Source organism: Phocoena phocoena, chromosome 5 (assembly GCF_963924675.1).
Source record: "Phocoena phocoena chromosome 5, mPhoPho1.1, whole genome shotgun sequence".
Taxonomy (NCBI): domain Eukaryota; kingdom Metazoa; phylum Chordata; class Mammalia; order Artiodactyla; family Phocoenidae; genus Phocoena; species Phocoena phocoena.
The window spans coordinates 120201068-120220575 of NC_089223.1; the positions used below are offsets into that span (position 1 = coordinate 120201068).

The 19508-nt window shown below is 34.7% G+C and overlaps 1 protein-coding gene across 2 annotated transcripts in view; it reads left to right on the forward strand.

The window, feature by feature from the left end:
• Positions 1 to 19508, forward strand: part of BLTP1 (bridge-like lipid transfer protein family member 1) — a 193618-nt gene that overhangs the window by 21743 nt on the left and 152367 nt on the right. For both annotated transcript variants that reach the window (XM_065877169.1, XM_065877170.1), the window contains exons 5-12: positions 2753 to 2939; positions 6464 to 6545; positions 6922 to 7115; positions 9419 to 9498; positions 11330 to 11480; positions 15798 to 15954; positions 16356 to 16434; positions 19254 to 19345. In XM_065877169.1, the coding sequence (XP_065733241.1) occupies positions 2753 to 2939; positions 6464 to 6545; positions 6922 to 7115; positions 9419 to 9498; positions 11330 to 11480; positions 15798 to 15954; positions 16356 to 16434; positions 19254 to 19345 (1022 nt within the window). The remainder of the gene's footprint in view (positions 1 to 2752; positions 2940 to 6463; positions 6546 to 6921; positions 7116 to 9418; positions 9499 to 11329; positions 11481 to 15797; positions 15955 to 16355; positions 16435 to 19253; positions 19346 to 19508) is intronic.

The following is a 19508-nucleotide window of genomic DNA, read 5'->3' on the forward strand; positions in this document are numbered from 1 at the left end:
AAAGTGAATCAGCCACACATACACACACGTTCCCATATGTCCTCCCTCCTGCGTCTCCCTCCCTCCCACCCTCCCCATCCCACCCCTCCAGGCCGTCACAAAGCCCCGAGCTAATATCCCTGTGCCCTGCGGCTGCTTCCCCCCAGCTATCTACCTTACTACGTTTGTTAGTGTGTATATGTCCATGACTCTCTCTCGCCCTGTCAAAACTCACCCTTCCCCCTCCCCATATCCTTAAGTCCGTTCTCCAGTAGGTCTGCGTCTTTATTCCTATCTTACCCCTAGGTTCTTCATGACATTTTTTTCCCTTAAATTCCATATATATGTGTTAGCATACGGTATTTGTCTTTTTCTTTCTGACTTACTTCACTCTGTATGACAGATTCTAGGTCTATCCATCTCATTACAAATAGCTCAATTTCATTTCTTTTTAAGGCTGAGTAATATTCCATTGTGTATATGTGCCACATCTTCTTTATCCATTCATCCGATGATGGGCGCTTAGGTTGTTTCCATGTCCTGGCTATTGTAAATAGAGCTGCAATGAACATTTGGGTACATGACTCTCTTTGAATTTTGGTTTTCTCAGGGTATATGCCAAGTAGTGGGATTGCTGGGTCATATGGTAATTCTATTTGTAGTTTTTTAAGGAACCTCCATACTGTTCTCCACAGTGGCTGAACCAATTCACATTCCCACCAGCAGTGCAAGAGTGTCCCCTTTTCTCCACACCCTCTCCAGCATTTATTGTTTCTAGATTTTTTGATGATGGCCATTCTGACTGGTGTGAGATGATATCTCATTGTAGTTTTGATTTGCATTTCTCTAATGATTAATGATGTTGAGCATTCTTTCATGTGTTTGTTGGCATTCTGTATATCTTCTTTGGAGAAATGTCTATTTAGGTCTTCTGCCCATTTTTGGATGGGGTTGTTTGTTTTTTTGTTATTGAGCTGCATGAGCTGCTTGTAAATTTTGGAGATTAATCCTTTGTCAGTTGCTTCATTTGCAAATGTTTTCTCCCATTCTGAGGGTTGTCTTTTGGTCTTGGTTATCGTTTCCTTTGCTGTGCAAAAGCTTTGAAGTTTCATTAGGTCCCATTTGTTTATTTTTGTTTTTATTTCCATTACTCTAGGAGGTGGGTCAGAAAGGATCTTGCTGTGATTTATGTCATAGAGTGTTCTTCCTATGTTTTCTTCTAAGAGTTTGATAGTTTCTGGCCTTACATTTAGGTCTTTAATCCATTTTGAGCTTATTTTTGTGTATGGTGTTAGGGAGTGATCTAATCTCATACTTTTACATGTACCTGTCCAGTTTTCCCAGCACCATTTATTGAAGAGGCTGTCCTTTCTCCACTGTACATTCCTGCCTCCTTTATCAAAGATGAGGTGTCCATATGTGCGTGGGTTTATCTCTGGGAAAAAGTGTGTTTCTTATTTTTATTTTAATTTTAAGAATTTGACCTACAGCAAGAATAAGGGGAACACACTTTATGTAATAGCTTAGGGATCGTCTTAGCTTTTAGCCATTTGATAAGTCTGAAGAAATAGGAGAGAGAACATAGGTCAAGAGCTGTCTAAAAAATATAAGAAAAGTTACAGCTCTTAAACATTAGTTTTTTGAAGGATTGTGTTTATCTCTTTTTCCTCTCTTGTCTCAGGAAGTAATGAGGGAAAAAACCTTGATTGGAGTAAAACTAAAAGCATTACTGTATAAAAATATGAATGTGTTGATTCATTTTCCTCAGCTTATTTTTGAAATATGAGTGGCAGTGTATTTTTCGTTTGTTAATTTAAACTAAAATTTACATGTATTTAGGGTGTTTGACATCTCATATGCTGTTTTGCTAATAATTTGAGAAGAAATTAATATTGGTGAAATTTGGTACCTTACTAAACCACAGCTTAAGCTACTAAAATGAAAGTTGGTAATTCTCTTTACCCATTTAAAAAAATTAAATTATTCTAACTGGTCATATCTAATTTTAATTGCCTTTCAATTGAATTTGTTTGACAGGGATAAAAACAGATAAAGGTTGAAAAACAAGTCTTAAAAAACACATGTATCATTTATAACAAAATAAAGCACTGATTGTGGTACCTTTCTTCTGACCCTTTTTGGTTGACATGAGATGCACTGTCTTAGATTATTTCCTCAGTAGGAACAAGTGCCCCATCTGTACTTTATAGATGGATTTATTACTATTGTCACTTATATTTACTATAATTGTCTTTTATTTGAGATTACTATTTGAGTCTACAGTTTATAGAATCTTTGTTTTAGCATTGTGTAGTTTTTAAAAACAAACTAGTATTTATGAAAAGTCCTGGTTTCTATGATGCACAAGTTCAAATAATAGTGTGATGTTTAAATGCATCATACTTTGAACAATTTACTATTTATATTTTAGTATACACTTATGGCTATATTGGGGTAAAGTTTTACTCTGTTATTGGCATTGTGCTGTTCTTAGCATACAGTCTTTAAGTTTTGTTGTTATACGCCCAGAATGTAGAAATTCAGATTGCTTTTAGAGTGCTAAATTGAAATACTGTAATAAATCAGCTTTTTTCTTTCTTTTGACCATGTTTTATTGCTTTTAAAATATTATTCCCTTTTATCATAGACTTCTCTTTTAAAAGAAATCATTTGAGTTACTTTAGCTGTGGAAAAGATTTGACTTAAAACTTTGACTAAAGTTTTTAAAAAGTTGACTAAAAACTTTTTTTTTTTTTGTAATTGATGTTTTTAGATCCAAAGGCAGAAACTAGATTATACATCACAGTCAATGACTTTGAATTTCATGTGTATAATCGTTCGGATCTTTATGGACATCTTCAAGAATTGTTTGGTTTGGAGCCGACAATAATTCTACCCAAGAAAGAAGATGATAAAACACGAGAAAATGGAAGAACAAGAACCCAGTCCAAAATTGAAAGGTTGATTGTCAGACTTGAATTTTATTAATCTCCAACATTTAAACATCCACTTTTCTTAGAGTATTATTAACACTGTTTACCTAAACACAGCCTAATCTTTCTTTGTAGATTAACTAAAACTTTTATTCTCACAAATAAGTATATAGTTCTTCAAAAATTTCAAATAATACAGAATTATGTAATGTGAAAAAGCAATCCGGGTCTATTCTTCTCACCAGTTCTACTTCCTTCTTTGTTGATAACTACTATCAATTTGTTTTTTATTCTTTTGAATGCACATACATAAGTCTATACATACATATACATAGCTAAGGTGCATATAGAATTATATTATTTTATTTTATCTGTTTCTGGGCTCTCCGTTCCGGTTCATTGACCTATTTGTTTTCTTTTTGTTTTTCTTTTTTCTGTTTTTTTTGTGGTACGCAGGCCTCTCACTGTTGTGGCCTCTCCTGTTGCGGAGCACAGGCTCCGGACGCACAGGCTCAGCGGCCGTGGCTCACGGGCCCAGCCACTCCACGGCATGTGGGATCTTCCCGGACCGGGGCACGAACCTGTGTCCCCTGCATCAGCAGGCGGACTCTCAACCACTGTGCCACCAGGGAAGCCTGACCTATTTGTTTTCTTTCACCAGTACCACAGTGTGTTGATTACTATAGCTTTACACTTAAGTCTTGAAATCAGGTAGTGTCAGTCCTCCAACTTTGCTTTTCTCCTTCAGTGTTGTCTTGGCTATTGTGGGTCTTTTGCCTCTCCATATAAACTTTAGAATCAGTTTGCCAATATCCAGGGGTTTCGGTAGGGATTGCATTGAATATAAATCAAGTTGGGAAGAATTGACATCTTGACAGTATTGAGTCTTCCTGTTAATGAACATGGAATGTTTCTTTAGTTATTTAGTTCTCTTCGATATCTTTCATCAGAGTTTTATAGTTTTCCTCATGTAGATCTTGTAGAAAATTTGTTAAATTTATACCTATTTCATTTTCTGTGGTGCTAATGTACGATATTATGTTTTTAATTTCAAATTCCACTTGTTTATTGGTGGTATATAGGAAAGTGATTGACTCTTGCATATTACTAACCTTGTATCCTGCAACCTTGCTGTAGTCATTAGTTCTAAGAGTATTCTTGATCAGTTCTTTCTGATTTTCAACATAGATGATTGTGTCAGCTGCAAACAAAGAAAGTCTTATTTCTTCCTTCCCAATCTGTATACATTTTATTTCCTTTTTTTGTCTTATTGCAATAGCTAGAACTTCTAGTATGAATTTGGAAAAGAATGGTGAGAGGGGACATCTTGCTTCATACCTGATCTTAGTGGGAAAGCTTCTCGTTTCTCACTGTTAAGTATCATGTTAACTGTAGGTTTTTGTTGGTTGATATTCTTTATCAAGTTGAGGAAGTTCCCCTCTATTCCTAGTTAGTAAAACTAGAGGTTTTAATCATGAATGGGTATTGGATTTTGTCAGATGCTTTTTCTGTATCTGTTGGTATGATCCTTTAATTTTTCACTTGTAGCCTGTTAATTGATTTTTGAATGTTGAACCAGCCTTGTATACGTAATAGTTTTATTTATTATTTATTTATTTTTTGCGTTACGCGGGCATCTCACTGTTGTGGCCTCTCCCATTGTGGAGCATAGGCTCTGGACGCGCAGGTCAGCGGCCATGGCTCACGGGCCTAGCCACTCTGCGGCATGTGGGATCTTCCCGGACCGGGGCACGAACCCATATCCCCTGCATCGGCAGGTGGACTCTCAACCACTGCGCCACCAGGGAAGCCCTAGTTTTGTTTTTTTTTAAAGTAGATGATGAGGATGTTTATTCTCAATTAAATATTTAGTGCATATTATGTCCCAGGCACTGAGCTTGAGGTACTGGAGATACTGAGAATATGACAACTGTTCAATCTTGAGGGAATTTACAGCCTACTGTGGGAGTTAGAACACTTAGCAAGCAATTTTAGTGCAAGAAATATAACAGGGACAAGAATAGAATTCTCTGGGCACACATAGAAGGATTCGGGAAGGTAGGAACCTTAAAGGTGAATGAATTAAGCAGAGAAGGAGTTGAAAGTTCTACCATGGAGAAGAAACATCATATGCAGTAGAGAAGTTGTTACTGAGACTGGCGTGGATTATTTGAGGTGGGGATAAATTAGACTAAATGTTTAGCAGGATCTCGGTTAGAAATATGGCCTTACCCCAGGTCAGCAGTGTTGTGTTGTGATTGGAGGGAGGTAAGACTGGAGGCAGGGAGACCAAATAGAAGGACGTAGTAACAGTTCAGGGAAGAGATGATCATCAACTGGGTTGTTAGCAAGGGGAAGAAAGAGAAGGAGATGGATTCCAGATACATTTAAGCAAATGAATACTTAAGAAAGTGATGAATTAGATGTGGAGAACAAATAAGAAGGATGAGTCAACAGTGAATCCAGATTTCTAATTTAAGCAGTAGTCATGCTTAGTCAGGGAACATTAGAGAAAGGTTAGGGGGTGGTAGTGAGGTTAGTTTTGAGTTTAGTTTTAAGCACTGAAGGCCATCTTACAAATATGGCTCCAGAAGTGTGATTTAGGAGTTATTGGGTTATTGAAGAGACATGCCTTGAGTTTTCATATGAAATCTTTAGTGAATTGCTGTGAATTTTTCATTTCTTAAATTTTGTGTACTTTGTATATGGCCAATTCCTTTTTTCTTACTCTTGGTCTATCCTTTTCATTGTATTGAGAGGAAATTATTTTGGCACAGAGTGGCGGGAGTAGGGAAGGAGAAGGATCAGCTGAACTGTCAGAAGTGCTTAAAACGCTTAAAACATCTAAGTAACTTATATCTTGGTAATTTTTGTTTTAATTATAGTTTTTGCTGTCTTGTAAAATGATATAATGCAGTGTGATAGGCATAATGACAGCACATCATAATTTATACTTTGTCATTAAAGCTTGTCATTCTCAAAATATACTTTTTTGTTATAGCTTCTTATATAAAAATTGGTGTGTGATAGAGTACATTCTAGGAGACATTTTAGGGATATTAGTGTCCCTTAGATGGTCATTGTTTTGTTTACTGAGCAGTCATTAGATATATTTGGAAAGATATAACTGGTATTAATAATGTGTATTGTGGGACTTCCCTGGTGGCGCAGTGGTTAAGAATCTGCCTGCCAATGCTTGGGACACAGGTTCAGTCCCTGGTCCGCGAAGATCCCACATGCCGCAGAGCAGCTAAGCCTGTGCGCCACAACTACTGAGCCTGCGCTCTAGAGCCCGTGAGCCACAACTACTGAAGCCCACGTGCCTAGAGCCTGTGCTCCACAACAAGAGAAGCCACTGCAGTGAGAAGCCCACACACCACAACAAAGAGTAGCCCCTGCTCACCACAACTAGAGAAAGCCTGCACGCTGCAACGAAGACCCAACACAGCCCAAACATAATAATAATAATAATGTGTACTGTGAGGAAGTCAGCAGTATTCTCAGGTACTTAAATTTTTCTCATATATGTCAATTTTTGTTTCTTTTCTCAGAGTTAAAGTAAAAACAGAATCTCAAGACCCCACATCTTCATGGAGATCACTTATTCCAGTCATAAAGGTCAATGTGAGCACGGTAAGTAAATTCCACTACAATTAATGTTTCATGGGTTAATAATAGAACCTTTTATTTTTGCAAATATAATTTTCACTTAAGAAAGTAATTTTGTAGAGGTGTTTGGGTTCCATTATTAATAAAGTGAAAGAATTATTTCAACACCAATACCATTTTAGCCCAAATGTATAGACCTTTAAGGCTATTTATTTATTCACAAGTGCTCAAATTTCTTTAAACACTAGTCTAAATTGATCAGTGGGGCAATTTAAACAGTATGTAGTGCTAAAGTGGAATCATTTAGTAGTTGCTTGAAAATGCTTGTTATTAGGTCAGCTGAGAAAAAAAAATACAGCCTAAATAGTATGGCATAATATCTCTTATCTGTTTTTTTTAGGGACGCTTGGCCTTTGGAAATCATTACCAACCTCAAACTCTGTGCATCAACTTTGATGATGCTTTCTTAACCTATACTACAAAACCACCTTCCAGTCATCTTGATCAGTTCATGCATATTGTGAAGGGAAAGCTTGAAAATGTTCGAGTCATGCTTGTTCCTAGTCCAAGATATGTTGGTCTTCAAAATGATGAGTAAGAAAGTCATAAAAATAACAAATAACTTCTTTATACCTATTGTAGCTTATCATTTAGAATCTTTAGTATCCTTTTAATTTCTTTGCTATAAGTTGGGCAATAATTACATATATTTCTCTATTAAATCAACTGAGCGTATTCCTGCTTTATAAGATAAATGAATGGAGTCTATCCACTGGTAAACTCCTATTTTAAATATTTTTCTATGAGCTATTTTTCTTGTTCTTTAATTGTAATAGTTAATATTTATTGCCATTTAATATATGTCAGGCACTGTTTATAAGCTTATAATTTTTCTATCCTTTTCTCAGTGTATTTGGGAAATTTATTTTGGGCAATTGAGCCCTGATATTTGTATGTTAGAAAATACACATTACAGGTAGGTTTTTATTTTCAGAAGGGATGGATAAATAGTAAATTCAACAAATTCATTATAGTAGAGTATCATTGGAGTTAATGAAAAGTTGAAAGTTGAATCAGAATTACTCTTGGAAAACTGATGAAGTTAAGACAGTTTTGGAATTCAGTTGACATTTAAGTCCCAGTCAGTTTTCCACTTAGCTTTCCAGATTTGCTTTCCTTCAGTGAAGTAGCTCCTTGCTTTTAGGAGACACATTGTAATAATGACGCACACTAGAGTTACCCTCTTTGTGGTGGGATGCTTCCATTCCAGAGGACCGAGGTCCCCAGGTAACAGACACATGACTCGCATCTGACTCCCAGGCCACATGCTCATGAGTGGGGTGAGGGCTCTTGTAATCTTTGTTATTCTCAATCACTATCCTTTTCTGTGAAGGAGTCTATCGTTAAATTTGTGTAATTTAGTATTCATGTGATAAAAGTAAAAGTATTCATGTGATGAGTTTCCACTGTCTCAGCTTTTGTCTTTGTGTGTAGGCAATATAAAGTTTGAGGTTATGAGAAACATGATTGTTTCTTTTTAGTTCCAACTTTTGGCTAGTTTGCTATTAGATTTTCTAGGGACTGGCTAGAATGACACAGTCATTTTCCCAGCTTGAGTACCGGGGAGGCTCTGGGTCTACCTGGTTTCACACTCTTCAGGATCACTGAATTGCTAAGCATCTTGGAGTATAAGCTACGCACACAATTCTATATTTATGGGTGCAAGTTGTAATACTGAAAAAAATAAATCTGGGTTTTTGTGAAAATTACTACAGAGTAAAATGAAAAAGTGTCCTGCTATTTGTATAAGAAGATTTAAAATTGTATTTTTCACTCTTCAGTAATAAACATGGAGATTAAATATGAGATTAAACCCTAACCATTGTGATTTAATACATATTTAGAAGAAGATTGTTGAATTTGTATGTGTTATATTATCTGATGATTGAGAGGTTAATTTTGATATGGAAGGAAGATATTGTGGTGTATGATAAAGACAAAAGTTGTTAAATCAAAGCAGGTAGAGGGAAGTTAATTGATGGTACAGAAACATTCATTCCAGAATTTGAGTTCAAGATGTTTGCTTTAAGTTTATTTTAAGTTGATCAACTAAATATTCTTGGAAATAGGTAACATAAAGTTGTTAAAAATTACAACATTTTTTTAAATTTAATGTTTCTGAAAGGTTATGCTTTATTTTACAATATATAAGATGATATTTTTAATCAGTTTTATAGTGTTATTAATATAAAATGGTTGAATTTGAAGTCTAATTTTAAATTTATTGTTGCAAATGCAGAATATGATTATTATATTCCAATGAACATTGTTCTTCCATTGTATTTAATTAAACTTTGTTTTATTTATTTTTTTTATTTTTATTTTTTTGCGGTACGCGGGCCTCTCACTGTTGTGGCCTCTCCCGTTGCGGAGCAACAGGCTCCGGACGCACAGGCTCAGCGGCCATGGCTCACGGGCCCAGCCGCTCCGCGGCATGTGGAATTTTCCCGGACCGGGGCACGAACCCGTGTCCCCTGCATCGGCAGGTGGACTCTCAACCACTGCGCCACCAGGGAAGCCCTAAACTTTGTTTTAAATGGATTTCTCTCATTCAAAACTTAAAATGAGAAATGCAAAACAGATTTTTTTGTCTTTCTTTAACTGATTTTACTGGTCAAAATTTTTTCAGTGCCAATTTTTTATATAGTCTAATATAGAAAACAATTATGGAACAATTTATTGTGTATGTGAAAGATGTTTTCCCTTTTCAAGTTTCTACACTTGATTGCTTTTTAGTTTTCTTTTTTGTTTTCACCCATTACCATCGTTAATTAGCATACTGAACATTTTATATTCTGGAGATGTACTTAGTTTGCCTTCCACCTTCCTTTGTATAGACCACCAAGATTAATGGGAGAAGGTTTTGTGGTGATGCAGTCGAATGATGTTGACATCTACTATTACATGGATGAGCCAGGTATTATTTTTTGAAAATATGTTTCATAGCTACAATTCTGTTTCTTCTATGAAATGCTGATATCTAATAATATTTTAAGTATCCTTGCTTAGGATATAAATAAGCATTAATAATGGTAAATGTGGATGTGAGAATGCCTACCTAAAGAATATCTGTGTCATTTGTCAAAAGTTGAATATTTTTTAGTATTTCAGATCAAAAGAGAAACATATAGTAATCTTTCCTTCAAATTTCATTTTTGCTAGTATACTTCAAAAATTGTGAATACAAATGACCCTGAGTGAAAACCATTAGAGAATGTGATGATAGTTAAGGTAGTTCATGCTGGCTTAGGGGAAAAAAAATCCCAGTAAGTTGGATTTGAGGCTTAAAGTTTAAGGATTGAAGTCCAGCTAGTTACAGTGCTTCACAGGGGGCCTCAGTTTTATAAATAAGCTAAATATTGGATTTTTAGTCATTTTTTCCTAACTTTTGTTTTTCATACCTTTCAGGAGGTTTATGAGGTCAAAGTATGTTCAAAATTAGGATGTTATTTGCCTTTTTATTTTACCATGTTGTATTGATGGTGTAAAAGTTACAGGGGGCAAAACTTCTGGTGCTTTAGCATGAATCAAGGCAGTGATTCCAAACTATACTAGTAATCCCTGTCTTTTTCACTGCCACGCAGTCACAATAAAACAAATGCCAGTGCACTTTACAGTGTCTTTGATTAAGCAGTAAAAATTACTTTTATCAAATCTTGACCCTTCAGTACACTTTTTAATATTCATTTAATAAAATGATAAGAACACATAATACACTTCTGCCTCATACCAAAGTACACTGTTGTTTCGAGGAAAAGCACTCTGTGATTGAGTTCCAAGCTGAACTGTTTGCTCTTTTCATGGAATACCAGTTGTGCTTGGAAGAGCAACTAGGGACAAACTATGGTTTTGAGCTTTCATGTGAAAGTTAGAATTTTGGAAAATTTGGGTCTGCCACTGTGAGTTTGATGACTTTTCTGATGAGACTACCAGTGTTAGTAACAATATGACTTCTTAAATGTTTAATAATGGAATTTGTCTATTTGGGAAAAATATGCATGTCTCAGTGAACCAATATTTTCCAAATGAACAATTCATGATGTCTGTAAAAGATTTATTCAGAGTGCAAGAGAGATCAGTAAATTTTAACGTGTCAGAGTATGAGAAGTTCAGCAATATGGTTTCAGATTCCCCATTGCAAGTAATCTTTAAGAAATTAGCACTTGTTGAATTTTGGTCTAGTGTCAAAGAATATCCAAAATTATCTGAAAAAGCTATTAAAATACTCCTCCCTTTTCTGTCTACCTATTTGTATGAGGCTAGGTTTTCTTCAATAGATTAAGTGCAGAAACAACTGTGAGAATTCACTTGTTTTCTATTAAGCTGTATATTTAAGAAATTTGCCAAAATAAAAGCGATGCCAACACTTCTCAATAAATTAGTTTTAGAAAATATGCCTATTTTGATTAAAAAATATTTTCATTCAAAATGAAATAAAATTTTATTTGTTTTCACTAAAATGTAGTTATTTTTCACATCATATTTTCATTAAATCTTATTAGACGTTTTGTTATGTCAACATGTAATGAGTTTATTTTAAAAATAAAATTTAAAAATATTGCTCAATTCAAATTTTGAATACAGTAAATTTTGATAGATACAATACAAAAAAAATCCCACTTTGGGGTCCTCAATATAGAGTGTAAAGTGTTCCTGAGATCAAAAACTTTTTAGAAATGTTGATCTAAGGAAGCCTTTTAATGGTTATTTTAAGTAACTATCTTCATATTGTATATTCTGCAATATAGGACTTGTTCCAGAAGAAACAGAAGAAACTATTGAAGGAGAAATGAGCAGTGAGGATTGCAAATTACAAGATTTGCCTCCCTGTTGGGGACTGGATATAGTTTGTGGTAAAGGAACAGATTTCAACTATGGGCCATGGGCTGATAGGCAGAGGTACTTGATTAAATTATATTTCTAAGTCAAACATATTGGGATAATACTATAGTTTTTATTAAAGGCTAGCTTAGTATTGATATTTTTATAAGCTATTTTATTATGGCAGGGTAAGATATCACTGAACATTTTAATCCAAATAATTTGTAGAGAAATTAGCACAAGCAAGTTTGCTCTAAAGGAGGAGCTAATTCATTAGAAAAATGGTGAATGAGCAGAATATTTATTGGTTCCTTGGTTTTTTCTTTTGTATTTAATCACCGAATATGCCAGGGATTGTTGGGACTATGGAGATTCAGAGCTAAAAGACATACATAGTTCAGTTTCGGAAAAAAGAAACAAAAGAGTTTTATTAAGTGCTGTATTAGAGGTACGTAAAATGTCTTGATGAAGAATTTAGAGAGGTACTGTATTAGTTTGCTGAGGCTGCCACAACAAAGTACCGCAGACTGTGTGGCTTAAACAGCAGAAATTTCTCACTGTTCTGGAGGTTAGAATTCTGAGATCAAGGTGTTGGCAGGATTGGTTCCTTCTGAGGGCCGTGAGGGAAGGCTGTGTTCAAAGCCTCCCTCCTTGGCTTGTAGATGGTCATCTTCTCCCTGTATCTTCACATGGTCTTCTCTCTTGTGTGTTTTGTAGGTCTCTGTGTCCAAATTTCCTCTTCTTGCAAGAATACCAGTCATATTGGATTAGGGCCCACCCTATTGACCTCATTTTAACTTAATTACTTCTCTAAAGACCCTGTCTCTAACTAAGGCCAAATTATGAGGTACTGAGGATTAGGACATATAAATTTTAGGAGGACACAATTTAGCCCATAACAGGTTCATAACTCATATTGAAGAGGAGAGAACTGGGGAATGCTTTTTGGTTGAGGTAATATGTGAGTTGAGTTTTGAAACATAAGTAAGAATTAGCCGAGGAAGGAAGGGAAGGATAAGTAATCAAGGCAAGGGAGGAGTTCTGCAAATGCATGATGGCAGTGGAGAATTGTCTTAATAAGTTCTATAGGTTGTTAAAGAGATTTGTAGGTAGTTAAGAAATATATAGATTTTATACTGGAGGTAATAGGGAATGCCTGAAAGGTAAAAAAGGGTTTTTTATTTCTTAGTTATTCTATTAATTTTGAAGTAATTTTCTGTTTTTAATATATTATGAACATCTATCTACTTATTGAAGAATTTTAAACAAAGGAGGGGACATGTACTACTATTTATGAGGGAACATCTAAATTTTTATGTAAATATACATTGTTTAAAGCTAGTTTAGTCTTTCATAAACTAGCTTGAATGGAGAAATACAAGCTTAATCAGTCACTGAGGCAGATATTACTGGGCCACTGATGGACTGCTAAGAGTGCTGATACTTGATATACTCACTCTTTTTATACTTGTTTTTTTTTAAATTTTATTTTATTTTATGTTTTTACACAGCAGGTTCTTATTAGTTATCTATTTTATACATATTAGGGCATATATGTCAATCCCAGTCTCCCAATTCATCCCAGCACCACAAACCACCCCCGCCACTTTCCCCCCTTGGTGTCCATACGTTTGTTCTCTACATCTGTGTCTCTATTTCTGCCTTGCAAACTAAATTGTTTTAAAAAGTGCTTTCTAAGCCCGGGCACAGCAACGAAGACCCAACGCAGCCAAAAAACACAAAAAAAGTGCTTTCTACCTAGCATTGTTAGAAGAATTATATACTTTGTCAGGTACTACGTTCTGTTAACCTTGGTATCTCTAGCATATAGAAATACCTGCTCCATTAAGTAGCTACTTAAATAACAGTAGTTTGGTAAATATATAAGTAAGTGTGTTATTTGAATACTTGGAGTATGCCAATACAGTACTTCATTAAGTTCTGGGTTAGATTATTAGACCCGAAGGTAAACATAGCTTAAAATTTCCGGTTAGAAAACAAATATTTTTCCAATTACTGGATTAAAATTTTCCTTTTATAATAAAATTTTTCATACATTAAACCATGCTATATTTACTGTGGAATAGTTGAAAATGAGGGGTTTTACATTCCCTTAAGTAACAGTTACACTTGCTATATTTGAAAGGAAAAAATTACAGCAGTGCTTTAACACAGACACAGAATATTTTTGCATTTTAGTATTTGAATAGAGTGTGATTCTTCTTAAACTATATTTAATTGTATTGCATTAAGAGAAATATTAGGCTATATTTACATGAAAATCCTAGCTAAAATTCTTTTAATATATAGTCATATTCACTCTTTCGGTGATCTTTGTATAATACAGAGAAATGATACTATATGTATATGTATAGCTGATTCACTTTATTATAAAGCAGAAACTAACACACCATTGTAAAGCAATTATACCCCAATAAAGATGTTTAAAAAAAAAAAAGAAATGATACTGTAGATAACATGAAAGAAAAATTTGCTTTACCAACTCCCTTCAGTAGGTCCTGCCACTGCTAGGAGAGAACAGCAATACATTTTTTAAGCTGGACTTAACAAAACCATTCAGATTTAGTAAAAAGAAGAAAGAAAGAAATTTATCACATGGGTTTAGTTTCCTTGTGTGAGTAATAGTAGTATTTATCTCCTCCCTTATATATGCAAATTGTGCATTTCCTCTCTTGTAGCCATTTCCTTTTCACCTTCTCCATACTGAGTTTCTAAACAAATATGAACTGTTACCAGAAATGTTCATTAGGTCATTTTTTTTAGTATCTACCTATTAGTGTAAAATATATAGAAAGAAACCTCAACTGTTTTATTATTGGATAGTTCACTCAGCATTGTTTTTGATCTCTGATGTAGCATGACCTTATTTAGCTTATAGATTTTAATGTCAGTTCTATTACCTTTACATGATTTTCTTTTTTTTTTTTAACATCTTTATTGGAGTATAATTGCTTTACAGTGGTGTGTTAGTTTCTGTTGTATAACAAAGTGCATCAGCTATATGTATACATATATCCCCATATCCCCTCCCTCTTGTGTCTGAATCTTTAAGACACTCAGCTTTTCTTTTTAAGAGTTTTCATGACAGAGTTGAAATATAAACTTTATAAATTCGTGCTTACTCCTTAATGATAACTATAATAATGCAAATATTCCTGATATTCTCTGGCCTTTTATTGCTTTCATTTATATTTTCACACTTGATCTTCATAACAGTGAGAGGCACAAGGACAGGTGTGGTGATCTGATTATACCTGTGAGAAAATGAAGACACAGAAATTCAGTGATTCGGGCAAGATAGTAAAGCTATAGCATCTAGAGCCAAGATTCAGACCAACCCTTCAAGTCCACTGCTCTTTTCATTATATCCTGCTACCCATTTTATAGTCCATGATCACCTAATGATTAGATGGATTCTTTGTCTTGAAAGCTTAGTTTTATATATTTGTGTCTTAGCCAAAACATTTACAGACTTAATTTTCTTTTTGTGTCTATAATGGATCAGTTTGCAAATTTTGTTCTGTTGATCTGATTTTTCGCAGTCAGTTTATTCCAAGCAGCATTTCCTGTTACTGATGACTCCTTCCTCAGCTCTTCCTATTTAAAAGTCAGAAACTGATACTTTTTCTGAATGTATGAGTAACATGCTAATTTTTAATTATATAGAAGGCTATGAATTGAAAGTTTCTTGGTTTCTTTCATGTTTGTCAAGTGATATGGGGAGGCAGATACATGAGAGCCCTAGCCTCCAAACACTTGCTTCTTTTTAGAAATCTATTGCTCTTTAGACTCTTATTGTTATAACGTTGATTAATAGTGATTATGAAAATAATAGAAATACACTTTCTCCGTGTGCCATGTACTGCCAAGTCTTTTTCATATATGTTGTCATTTAATTCTTGGATCTATTCTCTGAGACTGGTTATGACAGTCCTCTTTTACAGGTGAGGAAGCAGGCGAGTGTCCTCAGAAAGGTTAAGTAGTAATTGTCCAGAGTGGAATGATTCTAATTAAACCATCCCCCTTCAGCTCTTTCTTTGCCATTTGCACAATTGATATACCTGTAGAAAGTCTTTAATTTTTCACAGTATGTTTGAATAGTGCAAATTTGGTCTTACCTATGTCTTATTTGATAGTAGTATATTAAGTGCTCAAAGCTCATTGATCTCTGGAAGTATAAAACAGTCTTTCATTTTACTGAAAGGAAATTATGGTAGGTGTTATTTTGTGACTTATAATTTTTTTTTCAATTTTATGTCTAATTGTTAAATAAGATAACAGTGGTAATAGAAAGTTATAATACTGATTTTGTCTCTTATCAGAGGTAATTTTATTTGAATAACTTGTCATTATTCTTTCTTCCTCTTTATTTAGAGATTGTTTATGGAAGTTCTTCTTCCCTCCTGATTATCAAGTTCTGAAAGTCTCTGAAATTGCACAGCCTGGGAGACCAAGACAGATCCTTGCTTTTGAACTACGAATGAATATTATTGCAGATGCTACAATTGACTTGCTGTTTACCAAAAATAGGGTAATTATTGAAATAATATAGTAGAAAATTATGTGTAAAATTTGAACATTATTTTCCAGAGTATCTTTCTAGTCCTATACTCAGATTCATTTCTATGAGCTTCCCTGACCCCCACCCCCAATAATTGTACGTATGTTACTTTCATTAAGTGCCAAATAGTAGAAAGAAGTTAATTAATAATAATAGACCTTTATAGTATAGTCTGATTCATTTTCTCCTTTAAATCTGGCCAAACTGTTTTAGTATATTTTTGGTATAAATTTGAGCTTTTGCTCTTAGGAACTTTTAATACCTATTTAATATTATTGATGATTAAATTTTATCTTTGATAATAACTGAAAAGTAAAGATGGGAGTGTAATTATAATAAATGTCTCATGAATTATTTTTTGCTTTTGGTAGGAAACAAATGCTGTACATGTAAATGTAGGAGCTGGCTCATATTTAGAAATTAATATTCCAATGACAGTCGAGGAAAATGGTAAGCTATGATGAGTGTTTTTCTGTTTTAAGTGATTAGTAGGGGAATAATTAATATATAAATAATTATTAATCCAGTTAGACTAAAATTAATGGGGTTTTCTTTTTCAGCTTTTTATTATATTTTGATGTGCCTGTAGTTAGTAAATAGTATATTATTCATGCACTTGGAGAGAAGGGAAAAGTGTTTTAATCAAGCTAGGTCTTATTTTTCTGTGCTTTCGTTATACCTTACACTTCTTTTGTAAGTTTGTGCGTAATTTGCTTAGTGTATGTTTTTCCTGTTAGTCTGTTGCTCTGTGAAGGCTGGTACTATGTATTTCTTTTCACTGGTGTATACCTGTGCCAAACCCAGGACCTGGCACGTGGTCCATGGGCAGAAATAGATTGAATGACTAATAGGCTTTGTTTTAGGTTATATTGTTAGTAGATTTTTGTCAGGAAGTAACCTGGGTACTTTGAATAGCATAACTTTAAGAAAGCAGAATATTTCATATTTAAAATATTGTCATGCCCTGATTAGCTGTAGTTTTATCTGAGCTAGGATAATCTAAGTTCATTATGAATTTAAAATTTGGGCTCTGATACAGGTTAATCAGTAACATGATTAAATACTTTATTGTTAAATTTATCAAAATATTACATAGTCTCCCTCATTTCTCCTTGTTCTTCCCATCCTCTTATTACATTTGTAATTGAGACCAGTTGAAGTGAAATTCTGCTTTATTTCTTCACTTTCTTGAGGGTATGGAGAGTAGCAACTCACCAATGTTTTTAAATTACTGAACAGCAATGTTACTATTGCTAGGTATAATTAGAATAAGTTTTATGTAATTCTTGGCTCTCTTTTCTTGTTTCTGTCACTCATTTTGTTGCTACGATAAAAAGAAAACAGGCAAAGGTGTTGACTAGATTTATTAGCTTGCATAAAAAGGTAGCAGTTGAGTCTGCCTGCTTAGATAATTAATTGAAAAAGTGACTGAGAATGAGATAGTATATCTTTTCCCCGTAACTTTAGGGCTATTACACTGAAGAACTAAAACCTTATCTTAGTTACTTTTAAAAGAATAACCTAAGTCTTGAAGCAGATGCTTGAGATTCTCTAGGATTCAGAGTAGTCAGTTGGAAAGAAGCATCTTTCAGGATAGCCTTAATTACTGATATATAGGATCTGTAATTCTGTAGAGGAAGAGGCTGTTGAGGGTTGCACAGAATTGAGAATGGTTCAGTTAAGGGAGTGCTTCTGCCTTTTTTTTTTTTTTTTGATTTATTTATTTATCTTTGGCTGCGTTGGGTCTTCGTTGCTGTGCACGGGCTTTCTCTAGTTGCAGCGAGTGGGGGCTTCTCGTTGCGGAGCACGGGCTCTAGGCATGTGGGCTTCAGTAGTTGTAGCACGTGGGCTCAGCATTTGTGGCTTGTGGGCTCTAGAGCGCAGGCTCAGCACTTGTGGTGCACGAGCTTAGTTGCTCCGCGGTATGTGGGATCTTCCCGGACTGGGGCTTGAACCCGTGTCCCCTGCGTTGGCAGGCAGATTCTTAACCACTGCGCCACCAGGGAAGTCCCTCTGCCTTTTAAACTGATGATGTATATAGGAAATAATATTTGTACAGATTTTTGGGAGGTACATTTATTGGTGCACTGGGGTAAAGGGACCATCTGAGGACTGAGGCATCAATATCTTGAGCATATACCTATTATGAATTCATGGGAAGTGCCACAGCACACCGACTGTTGAACTGAATGAGTTAAGTGTCTAAGAAAAACCCAGTCGAGTTATTGGTAAAGGTTAGGTGGCTTTTAAGGTGACTGTCTTCAAAGGGAAAAATAGACTTACTTCTTAGACAATAACAAAATATAATTTGAAAACATTTAAAAACTGGTCCCAGAGATTCAGTTGTTTGGGGAAAAAAAAATGCCCAGAGCAGGATGCATGTTGAATTAGCCATACAAAAATGTTCATAGTGTTAGTGTTCATAGGAGGGCAGTCCATCAAGAAAAGAAGTGAAATACTCTGAACCTTTCTGCTTTTATTCAGAGTGGGGCTGTGTTGTTTGGTAACTGTCACTATGTAAGGAATAGTTTTTTTGTTTAGCAACTGTCATTACACATTTTTTTCAATAATTTATTTGTGCAATCTCCTGACTTCTCTCCTACCTATACTTGCCCTGATGGGTGGATTTTGAACAAGGATATGATATGTTAGATCCATCCTATTCCCTTTTTTTTTTTTTAATACTGTCTTTTCTACAGATTTCAGACTCTTCAAAGTCATTTAGTGAAAGGGTCTGTCCTGGGTGGTGGAGTAGATTTGGATTTCTAGCATTGCCTATCTGTAGCTATGACTAACTCAAGATTTTCTTATTGGGATATTCAAAGCCATGTTTTCAATACCTCTATAATAAAGCTGGTATTTTAATTTCCAGAAAAAAAAAAAGAAAAAAAAAAGCAACTGTCATTACTTAAGGGGTAGTTGAAAATATGTACCCTTGAGTCAGTGAAAAAAAGGACATGGGAGCAGTCTTAAATATTTGCACACTATCATTTGGAAAATAGACTTGTAGTTTTGCACTGGAAAGCAGAGTCAGGATAGACCTTATATGAAGATGGAACTCTTTTCCATCAGAGCTGTCCGAAATGAGAAAGGTTACCTATTAGATAGTATACTCCACATTACTGGGGGTGTATTTAAATAGTGACTGATTACCATTTTTCAGGAATTCCTTCTTTGGGTGGTGGGGGAATTTGTTTCCAGTCCAAATTTTTTAATTATATGTATGTATTTCTTTAGGTTCTTAATTTTTATGTTTTCACTTATTTTAGGTTACACCCCTGCAATTAAAGGACAACTCTTACATGTTGATGCCACTACCAGCATGCAATACCGGACTCTTTTAGAAGCAGAAATGTTAGCAGTAAGTCTAGAGTGTATGATGACATGCCTACATCCATAAAATACAAATTTGGTTTTAATTTTTTAATATAAAATTTTAATGGCCAGGAGGTCATCAAAAGGTCAGTCTTCTCATTCAAGAACAACCAGATGCTCTTGACCATGTTTTTGGGAAGAGGTGTAGA